Here is an 11,949-nt window from a genome sequence, read left to right as displayed (position 1 = left end):
AAATTCTTCAAATTTTGCACTAAGAACTTAAATATTCATCGGAACATATTGGAGAAAAAAGAGCGGACTTTCGTCATGGAAATAGGAAAATTATTATATCTGATAAACTATTAGAGCTAGAATCTTCAAATTTTAATTGAAGAACTTTGATATTCATGTGAACATTCAGAGAATAACGGGCGGACTTTCAATGGGGGGCTTGGCACCTCACATATGAATTAAATACAAAATTTCGCTTATCTGGGAAACTAATAGAACAAGATTCTTCAAATATTGCAAGAGGAACTTTATTATACATATGAACATTTTGGAGAAAAAAAGGGCGGACTTTCATCTGGGGGCTGTGAGTTCCCATATGAATTAAATAGAAAAATTCGTATATCTGAGAAACTATTAGAGCTAGAATCTTCAAATTCTACATGAAGATCTTTGACATTAATGTGAACATTTAGAGAATAACGGGCGAACTTTCAATGGGGTCTTGGCAACCCCTATATGAATTAAATACAAAATTTCGTATATCTGGGAAAATATTAGATTTTTTTTAATTTGTCATCGATTACATTAAAATCTTAATTAACGTTCGGAAAAAATGCATCTTTGGAAAACATTACAGTTAGAATCTTCAAAATTATTAAGAAGATTTTTTATTTATATTGCTTTTAGGGTAGCAAAGTACACTGGGTATAGCTAGTTTTTCTATAAAAAGACATTTTAATCGAAAATTTTTCATTGAAAATGTTCTTTTAAAAGAAATGTTTGTCAAAAATTTTATTAATTCTCTTTCTCATCTTTACAGATGTGATGAATTGCAAATACAACTGAGTAAACTAACAAATACAAATAAAGAAGCCAACCAGAAAATCGCCAAATATGAAGCCGAATTGGCTGAACTAAAGAAAACCAACGAAAAGTTGGAAATGGAAAATCGTGAAGCGGTTAATTTAGAATTTGAATTTCAACGTCATAAGAATAAATCAAAACTCAGAGAAAACGAACTGCTAGAGGCCCTAAACGATAAAGAGAAGGAAATTAGCAAATTAGAGAAATCTCTTAATACAATCACAGCAGAACGTTTACAAAACTCTAAAGAAGAATTATTGCAAAAATCTCAAATTGAAGTTGATGCGGCCAATGTAGATGGTAAAGTTTGTGTTAAATGTGAAGATTTACAAAGACTGCTGGAAGATAATAAAAAAGTTACTTTGGAATTTGAGAAATTAACTTTGGAATATGAAAAACTGAAATTAAATTATGTGGAAATTGAAAAAGAAAACGATAACAACAAATTAAGAATTATACAATTAGAAGAATTGCAGCAGAAGGAAAAGGCTGAATGTGAAAAGCTATTAAAGGACGTGCAACATTTGCGTGAGAAATTGCAAAACGTGCAACGAGATTATGAACAATTGAGTAGTGAAAATTCTTCAAAACATGAGGAATGTATGGCCCTAAATAGACAGGTGGAAGTGGCTAGAGAAGAAATGGTGGTGCTAGAGGAAAAATTCACCAAACTCGAATTGTCTTGGCAAGAACAACAACAAACTATTAATGATATAGAGAAGCAATATGCCAGCATACAAACAAAATATGAAGAATTACAAAATCAATACGAACAGCTAGAAAACACTAAAGGACAATCGCTAGCCGACTGTCAACGTTTGGAGCAAGATAATGTGGAACTACAAAACGAGATAGAGGAATTGAAAAAGAAAGTACAAGATGCCCAGCAAAGATTACTGGAGAGCAATGAGAAATATGAAGAGACGGCTAAAGAGAATAAGACTGCCAATGAAGAGTACACAGCTGAAACCTCTAAAATACAGCAAGAAAATGAACAGCTTCGAAACCAATTACAGGAAATACAAACACAATTTGAAGATTTACAAAAAGAATACGATGATTTATCCAATCAATTAATGGATAATTTACAAGATAGTGAATCTCTTAAGAATGAAAACACCAAGTTGCTTGAAAAACTCCAAGAATATGAGGAGAAGAACGAAGATGTTTGCAGGGCAGAAGCTGAAATCCAAGAATTAAAATCGCAATTGGAAAAGGTGTTAACCAGCGAAAAGAAAAATCTACTCAAAACTCCCTCACCAGGACGCAGTTCCTCAATGCGCAGTTCCGGTGTGTGTGTAGAAGAGGAAGAAGATTTCGAAGAATATCCCCAATCCCAAGATTTACTCAGGAAATTCTGTGAACTTTCTGAATCACTGACTGAAATCGAACTCGAACACACAAAGGGTAAAACGAAAGTCTTTAGATCCGCCTCTAAAAACTCCACACCCAACAGCTATAAAATGTATTTGAAAAATATTTTGGGTGTGCGTAAATCACAAAAAGAATTCGATATGGAAATCGAAAATATACACTTACAAGGTTCCTTTAAACATCATTCCTTCCATATTGTGGAATTGAGTGGCGAAGCAGCGAATGATGATGATGCTGATAAGTCCTGTGAAATGGAATGTGATACTAGCGTTACAAATGGTTGTGAAAATATGGCCGAATATATAGAAAAACTCAAAGAAGAAATCGTACAGCTGAAGGCCATCAACGAACAGGAACGTTTAAGCAATAAATCTCTATTGGAAAGTACCGAAAGAGCTTCAGTGAAATGCGAGAGCAGATAACACAACTATCCGCCGAATTGTTGGAGAAATCTATATTTGTGGAGAATTGTGCCTGCAAAACGTATCAACAGCAGATAGAGACACTGGAGAAAGAAAAGGCTGATATCACCATTATCTGCGAAGAGCTGCAGGAAAAAGTCAACTGTACTCTAAATGGTTCCTTTAATATGCTTATGAATACCACCGCTCCTGGTGTTGAGGTAAAAGCTTTAACCGATGATAAACTCAAAGAGTTGGAGCAATTAAAGCAAAGAGAGCAAGAACTGTTGGAATCTTTTGATTCACAAACTAAAACTCTGGAAGAGCTAACACAGCGTTATCTAGATATGGAGGCTGATTTGGAAACGGCACGAGAACAGTTAGAAACTCAAGAAAAGGAATTTAAGGAAAAACACAATCAATTGCAGTTGGAAATTTTGCAAAAGATGGAACTAAGTGCCAGCGAGTACAGAGACAATATGAAAAAGTACAACAAAGAATGGGAGGATAGAAGAGAGGAATATGAAGAAACCATTAAAAGTTTACAGCAACAAATAGAAGAGCTGAGACAGCAAACAGTGGCAACTTCAGAGGAATTGAAACAAGAAATTAAACAGGAATGTGTAGTGGACAAGGAAAATAATGAACCAGTTAAAGAAAATCTCGAAATTAAATGTGATAAAGCCGTAGATAGCGAAGAACCTCTGGCAGAGGCAGTACAAGAAGACGAAGAAATGCCCGAAGATATAGAAACTATAAAACAAGATAGAACAAGACTGGAGGAAGAAAAACAAAATCTTCAGCAGCAACTCAATACTGTAGAAATGCAACTGGAGAATCTAAAAGAAGAAAATCGTACTCAATACGAAGAAATTACACTTTTAGATTCAAAAATCGAATCCTTGGAAGAACTTCTAAACGATGCTAAACATTTGCATGAAACTGTGGCCAGAGAAAATGCCTCCTTAGAAACTCAAATAAAAGATCTTGAAGAAGATCTCAATTGTATACCTCAGCTGCATGACAAAAATCAACAGTTAAACGATAAAATGGAAGAACTCAATGGAGAATATACACAACTTCAAGACAAACTCCAAAAGGCCGAATTGCAAATACAAGAATTCTGCAAAGAAGATGCCAAACGTGAAGAACTAATACAAACATTACAAAGTAAGCTCAATCATTTGGCAGCTTTGGAGGAAGAAAAATTGAGTCTGACTAAAGAGTTGGAAAATCTGAAACAGGAGTATTCCCAAATACAAGCAAAACTCTTTAAGGCTGAAGAACAAATACAAGAATTCTGTAGCGAGGATACAAATCGAGAAGAGTTAATACAGTCCCTACAAATTAAACTCGCAAACATGACATCCGTGGAGGAGGAAAAGAAGTCTCTTGAACATGATTGCTCTCAGTTAAAAGAAACCTTGAGGCAATTGCAGGAAAAAGAAGCTGAAACATTTAAAGAAATTGAAACTCTCAAAGAACGAGAAGCTGCAATCAATGAAAACATGTCTGAATTGGTTAAATCCCAATCTGAACTGCAAATCGAAAAGTGTGCCTTGGAGGAGAAATTGCAGCAGGTTACAAGTGACTATAATTTACTTAAAACTGATCAAGTGCTGCTAGAAACCCAGCTAAGTGAACTAACAGAAGAAAGAAAATCTCTAAACGAACAATGTTTGCTGCTACAAGAGGAGAAAACCACCCTAGAGGAACAATTAAAATGTCTCAAAGAAAAAGAAAAGGCTGAAGAGTTATTAGAACAAATGATTAAAGAAAAAGCTGAACTTATACAGAATCTACGATTAACCACCGAAAAGTTGGAAATTGTCCAAAATCAGCTGGAAGAAAAAGTAATAGAAAATACTCAAATACAACAAGATCTTCAGTCCCTCAAAGATACTCTTTCAAAGAGCATCGAAGAAAAACAACAGCAATTGGAAGAAACTGAAAAAGATTTAGAGAAATCCAAACAAGATAATGTAAATCTTCATCAAGATCTGCAAACTCTTAAGCAAAGTCTCTGCAAACTCAACGAAGAGAAACAACAGCAACAGCTGGAAATGGAGAAACATAAACAAGAGAGTGTGCAGCTTAAAGAAGATTTAGTAAGACTTAAAGATCAGCTCACAAAACTACAACAAGAAAAGCAAGAACAACAGCTAAATTTGGAAAAAGCCCAACATCAACACAACAATCTACAACAAGAACTAGGGACATTCAAACTTGCTCTAACAAAGGCCATGGAAGAAAAGCAACAAGAGTTTAATAATTTACAAAATAACTATCAAACCTCACAACAACAAAACCAACAATTGCAACAAAATCTTCAAGATTTACAAGTTGCTTTAAGTAATTCCAAAGAAGAGCAACAACAACAAATGCAAGAAAACAACCAGCTACAAAATGAGCTTCAGAGCACTAAACAATCCTTAGATAAACTTCAGGAAGAGCAACAAAAACTACAAGAAAAACTGCTAAATTATCAAAAGCTAAACGAAGATAAAAACAAATTAGAAGCTACACTTAACATATTAAAATCAGCTCAATCTGGTGCTCTCAATAGTCTACAAGAAGAAAGAGATCAGCTACAGCTTACTCTCCAGCAATACGAACAACAAAATAAACTATACAAAGAAAAAGAAGAAACTCTTCATGAAAAAATCGAAACTCTACAGCAACAATTACACGAAGTACGCAGCAAAGCCCAGTCATACGAAAAACTTCTACAGGAACATGAAGAAGTAGAGACGGCTCTCACCTCTACAACTGCCACAAATCAAAAACTTCAACAGGAAATACAACAACTCACCTCGCAACAAGAAACTTATGTCTCAACGATCGAGAATCTATCGGGCGAAATTGAAAAACTCAATTTACAACTTGATAAACATCTCAACGAAAAAGCAATGTTGCAAACGAAATTATCGCACTTGAATCAAACACTTCAAGGTGAACAATCTTCGCTGCAACGTAACAATCAGGAGCTTAAGAGTTCTTTGGATGAGCTTAAATTTAAGTATGAGTCCCTGCAAAGCACAAATACTCAATTGGAACAACTCAATCAACAACTGGCAGATCAACTTAAGGGTTTGCAGGAAAAACTGATCCGGTTCAATGGTGTGCAAGAAGAACTCAACTTGCTTAAAGTTCAGCATAGTGAATTACAGCTTAAGATGAAGGAAACCGTAGAGGAAGCTGGTCGTTGTAGTTTGACTTTACGTGATGAGGTTGAACATCATAAGCAGATGTTGCAGAAACAAGCAGAAAGCTTTAATCTTCTTAAAGTTGAAATGGTGAGTTTTTTCTAGTTATATTTAAGTTCAGTTCTAGATCTATTATAGTTCTGTTCCAGTTATATTCTAGTTATATTCTAGTTCGGTTCTAGTTCAATTCTAGTTTAGTTCAGTCTTGGTTCAGTTCTAGTTTACTTCTAGTTAGTTCTAGTCAGTTCTAGTTCAGTTCTAGTTCAGTTCTAGTTCAGTTCTAGTTCAGTTCTAGTTCAGTTCTAGTTCAGTTCTAGTTCAGTTCTAGTTCAGTTCTAGTTCAGGTTCTAGTTCAGTTCTAGTTCAGTTCTAGTTTCAGTTCTAGTTCAGTTCTAGTTCAGTTCTAGTTCAGTTCTAGTTAAGTTCTAGTTCAGTTCTAGTTCAGTTCTATTCAGTTCTAGTTCAGTTCTAGTTCGTTCTAGTTCAGTTCTAGTTCAGTTCTAGTTCAGTTTGCTAGTTCAGTTCTAGTTCAGTTTCTAGTTCAGTTCTAGTCAGTTCTAGTTCAGTTCTAGTTCAGTTCTAGTTCAGTTCTAGTTCAGTTCTAGTTCAGTTCTAGTTCAGTTCTAGTTCAGTTCTAGTTCAGTTCTAGTTTCGAGTTCTAGTTCAGTTCTAGTTCAGTTCTAGTTCAGTTCTAGGTCAGTTCTAGTTCAGTTCTAGTTCAGTTCTAGTTCAGTTCTAGTTCAGTTCTAGTTCAGTTCTAGTTCAGTTCTAGTTCAGTTCTAGTTCAGTTCTAGTTCAGTTCTAGTTCAGTTCTAGTTCAGTTCTAGTTCAGTTCTAGTTCTAGTTCGTTATAGTTCAGTTCTAGTCAGTTCTAGTTCAGTTCTAGTTCAGTTCTAGTTCAGTTCTAGTTCAGTCTAGTTCAGTTCTAGTTCAGTTCTAGTTCAGTTCTAGTTCAGTTCTAGTTCAGTTAGTCTAGTTCTAGTCAGTTCTAGTTCAGTTCTAGTTCAGTTCTAGTTCAGTTCTATTCAGTTTCTAGTCAGTTCTAGTTCAGTTCTAGTTAAGTTCTAGTTCAGTTCTAGTTCAGTTCTAGTTCAGTTTAGTTCAGTTCTAGTTCAGTTCTAGTTCAGTTCTAGTTCAGTTCTAGTTCAGTTCTAGTTCAGTTCTAGTTCAGTCTAGTTCAGTTCTAGTTCAGTTCTAGTTCAGTTCTAGTTCAGTTCTAGTCAGTTCTAGTTCAGTTCTAGTTCAGTTCTAGTTCAGTTCTAGTCAGTTCTAGTTCAGTTCTAGTTCAGTTCTAGTTCAGTTCTAGTTCAGTTCTAGTTCAGTTCTAGTTCAGTTCTAGTTCAGTTCTAGTCAGTTCTAGTTCAGCAGTTCTAATTCAGTTCTAGTTCAGTTCTAGTTCAGTTCTAGTTCAGTTCAAGTTCAGTTCTAGTTCAGTTCTAGTTCAGTTCTAGTTCAGTTCTAGTTCAGTTCTAGTTCAGTTCTAGTTCAGTTCTAGTTCAGTTCTAGTTCAGTTCTAGTTCAGTTCTAGTTCAGTTCTAGTTCAGTTCTAGTTCAGTTCTAGTTCAGTTCTAGTTCAGTTCTAGTTCAGTTCAGTTCAGTTCTAGTTCAGTTCTAGTTCATTTCTAGTTCAGTTCTAGTTCAGTTCTAGTTCAGTTCTAGTTCAGTTCTAGTTCAGTTCAGTTCTAGTTCAGTTCTAGTTCAGTTCAAGTTCAGTTCTAGTTCAGTCTTGGTTCAGTTCTAGTTCAGTTTAATCAATTTCAATTTAATTCTTTATCTCCCATTAACTTCTTAACCTTTCTCTTTCATTCCTGCAGGAAACTCAGCAACAAACTTTAACCAATCAAAATCTTAAACTTTCCAACAACATTGAAACGTTGCAAAGTGAAAAACTTGCATTGGAAGAGAAACTTAGAGAAATAACTGTACGAAATTTCGAACAAGATTTGCAACGTCAAGCAATTGATGCAACAGCAAATACATCAATGGATTCGAATACATCATACTCGCCCAAGGGACGTAGAAGTCTAGAACGTATGGGCGGTGTTATGGGCAGTGACTTTAAGGCCAACGTAAGCATAGAGGAAAAGCTAAGTGCCATGCAGCAAAAGAATTCAACAACAGCAGAGAGAAAAAATCGTCGTATAAGTACACATGACGAGCGAAGAAGACAATCATATTGGGGAGCAGCGCATGATAAAGAAACAATGACGGAACCAGTAGGTAGGTTGAACATCGTTATTGGGAAGTGAGAGTATAAATACAAATTAACTTGTTTCACAATTTTCCAGATACCAGCTGTAATTGCATTGAGCTCGATCGCAAACTTAAAGAGTGCGAACGTAATCTTTTCATTAAAAACAGTCAAGTTACAGCTTTAAGTATGGAATTGAAAAATCATCCCTTGAAAGATGAAAATGCCGCTTTAATGAAACGTTTCCAAGAGGAACAAGATAAGCATCGCATCGAAATTAAACGTTATAAAAATAAACTATACGAACAAACCGCCAAAGCTGAAAAAGCTATAGCAGCAGCTGCACATGCCACAGCCAAGTCACAACATGTGGCAGCAAATGCTGCTTTGGCGGCCGAACAACAAACCAGCACCCCGGTCTTACCGAAAGTAGTAGCCGATGTTGAAATACAAACGGATGATGATTTAAGTAATTCTATACAAAAGTTACAGGGCAAATATAATGATTTGAAAAATATCTGCCGTTATCGTTACAATGTCATCAAAGAGCTGGAGGAAAAGGTGGCACAAAAAGAAAATTCCGATGGTAATTCTTTGTCGGCGCTAGATGCTGCCCAATATAAGGTTTTAAATGTAAGTTAATCAGTTAATAAAGAAAATTATAAACAACTTATAAATTCAACTCTTAAATTACAGAATCAATGCGAGTCTTTGAAAAAAGAACTTAAAACTGTTAAGGAAAAATATGAAAATGCTAAAAAAGTATTACATTCACGTCGTGAAGAAATCATGAAATTGCGTGCTCAATTGGAACAATCACAATAAATAGGCAGTTAGTTTGCTCTCTCTCACTCTTTATTTGCCATTATCTAGTACTTAATTTAAAAAAATATTTTCATCTGTGTATGAAAGAAAGTTTTTCACATTTCATTTAAGAAATGTTGAACATTGCTTATGTTTTTTTTTTTAATATTACATATTATATTTAATTTAATTATTTATTTAGTTTAGTGTATGTTTTTTTTAATTATGTAGTTTTTAGTTTCTTTAAAACTAAGTTTTTGTGCTTTTTTTTCTTATATAAACAAAAACAAAAAAATAATTGAAAATAATTCTTAATTTATTGTGGTTCTATGTTGATCCTTATATTATTACATATTTTGCACTTACTTGAAAATAGGCACACTTGTTTGTTTTGTGTTACGTTTTTTTTTTCATTATTAATTGTATTATATTTAGAAATTGCATTTATATTAACCGTTAATCTATCGTCTCCATCCGCGCTTCTATTCTTTCTCTTATTCATCTCTAGAATTGAATTCATTTGTATTGATTTTCTCTCCTTTGTTTCAACTGTTTTTGAATGTAATTTATGCTGTTAGAATAACTGTTATTTTAAAAAATAAAAAATAAAATTTAATATTTAATTTATCTATTTTATAATATTAAAATAAAAGAAAACGTTTATTTATAAAAACAAACATCTGAATTTTCATTACTCTCAAGAGGCCTACGACTGAAGACATCTTAAAAGACATTTTTGCATATCCAAAATACCTATAAAATAAAATAGTTTTTTGCACCAAATTATTACTTACCATTACTTATTCATTATTATAATACGAAGCCAACCAGCCGAATCAACACCTAAGCGAGGGAAATGCTCTCTATTTGGTTGGACCAAAAGGGTAGTATCTATTATGAATTGCTAAAATCTGGGCTGTACATCACTGAATGTACCGAATGTTAGTCTATAGTCTAGTCTATAATCTAGTCTATAGTCTAGTCTATAATCTAGTCTATAATCTAGTCCATAGTCTAGTCTATAGTCTAGTCTATAATCTAGTCTATAGTCAAGTCTATAATCTAGTCTATAGTCGAGTCTATAGCCTAAACTATTCAATAGTCTAGTCTATAGTATTGTCTATAGTCTAGTCTATAGTATTGTCTATAGTCTAGTCTATAGTCCAGTCTATAGTCTAGTCTATAGTCTAGTCCATAGTCTAGTCTATAATCTAGTCTATAGTCTAGTCTATAGTCTAGTTTATAGTTTAGCTTATAGTATAGTTTATAGTCTAGTCTAGCCTAGCCTAGCCTAGTCTTGTCTTGTCTAGTACATAGTCTAGTCTATAGTCTAGTCTATAGTTTAGTCTATAGTCAAGTCTATAGTCAATGTATTGTCACATCACAAGGAAAACTCGACTCCTAAAGTTTAAAACACCCCGTTTTTTGGACCATTTCTGATACATTTTAACAGCGCGGAGACATCCTTATTTCCTCTGAGAGTCTAATCTGTTGACTTTAAAGGTTTAACCTCAGTTATATCTGTTCCCTTTTTCGTGATACAAATCCTAACCTAAAGCACTAGACAACCATAATTTTTCCTATAAAAAGGTTTTTAATAGACTTACTTTCATGCAGAATCTAACATTTTTGTATTTCTTTAGCAATTACAACTTTTTTTGCAAAACAATAACAACAACTAAGTCTTTTCACTAATACATTCACTTATTTACATATCCCACTAAAATCTCTTCATTGCAGTTTCATCGTCTTTTTACTCTTCTCACATTCCAAAACTCATTCTCTTCATTTAGTTTAGTTTCTTATTGGATTTCTTACGGTGCGCGTCGAGATTAGTGGAAAATAAAATAAAATTTCTTTAAGCATAAAAAAAATCAGTGAAATAATTATTGTTTTTAGCTAAAAATTATTTAATTCTATTAAGAAAAGTGTTATAATTATAAATATGTAAAGTTTTAGTTAATTGTTAAAGTTTAATTATTGTTTTGAAAGCAATTAAATGCAATTTTCCAAATTTTTGCATTCATTTTTTATTTACGCGTCGTTCGTTGCAAATTATACGTGTTGTTGTTGTTGTTGTCGGTAAAAAAAGCAATAGCATTGTTTTGTTTTTGTTATTTTAAGTATACCAACGAAAGTGCGGGTTAAAATAAAAGTTGGCAATTTGTGAAAATAGTGTAAAGAGGCAATTTATATAATAGAAGAAAAAGCTTTAAAGCTTTTCAATTTATTAAAAAAAACAAAGAAGGAAGCTTTTTTTGCCGGTTTTCAAGGTAAGTGTATAAAAAGTTCTTACATACATATGAATGGGTTTGTTAACTAACTAAACATGTTTATTATTGTTTCCGTTGTTTTTATAAGAACTCACATACGGCTCGTAAATAAACTAACGCCGTCAAGGGTATGAGTTGTAGCGGCGGCACAAAATAACAAAAATCGTTAATGAATTCATATGTTGTTTTACTAAGAAAATAATATGATCTGTTAGAAATTGTTGAAAATCGTTTATTATAAGAAAATCACAAATTATCTAAAATCATTAACATGTTTTTAAATAAACTTTTAAATGAGAAATTTTTTGTTACGCACATTCTGTTGGATAATTTAAATTATTTTACTTTTATATATTTTTTTTGAGAATACAAATGTATCTAACAATAATTCTTCAAATGATCAAATAGGAGCGATAAGTTATATTTCTATGAAAAACTAGACTCTTTAGTTAGTAATTTAGTAAAGCCTAACTGACATAAGAAGGTGAGACTCCGTAGTTTGAGGTGAACTCCGTAGTTTGACTTCTGTAGGTTAAAAGTTAGTGTTCAAGACTATCAGACCGGATTTCACGGGTTCAATTCCCTGCAGAGGCACAAGTAATTTACTAGTAATAAATGCAATGGACCGATGGAAACTAGGTGTATTTCTTCGGAATTGAACTATCTATCTAACTATTTATCTTCATATCTATCTATATCTATCTATCTATCTATCTATCTATCTATCTATCTATCTATCTATCTATCTATCTATCTATCTATCTATCTATCTATCTATCTATCTATCTATATCTATCTATCTATCTATCTATCTATCTATCTATCTATCTATCTATCTATCTATCTATCTATCTATC

General features: G+C 33.2%; 1 protein-coding gene across 1 annotated transcript; it reads left to right on the top strand.

Moving 5' to 3' along the window:
- Positions 1–799: 799 nt before the first annotated feature.
- LOC119609365 (golgin subfamily B member 1-like) lies at positions 800–9,480 on the top strand (the record flags this gene model as incomplete). Its single annotated transcript, XM_037964114.1, is given in 5 exon segments — positions 800–2,610; positions 2,613–5,914; positions 7,639–8,044; positions 8,113–8,648; positions 8,712–9,480. Coding segments are annotated over 5 exon segments (6,184 nt in total), but the record flags the coding sequence as incomplete, so codon positions are not given.
- Positions 9,481–11,949: the final 2,469 nt, after the last annotated feature.

The sequence above is a fragment of the Lucilia sericata genome, unplaced genomic scaffold (genome assembly GCF_015586225.1).
Source record: "Lucilia sericata isolate MDLA Ls3-8-SP2 unplaced genomic scaffold, ASM1558622v1 Contig000968F_arrow, whole genome shotgun sequence".
NCBI classification, from domain to species: domain Eukaryota; kingdom Metazoa; phylum Arthropoda; class Insecta; order Diptera; family Calliphoridae; genus Lucilia; species Lucilia sericata.
This window is presented reverse-complemented; position numbering and strand designations above follow the sequence as displayed.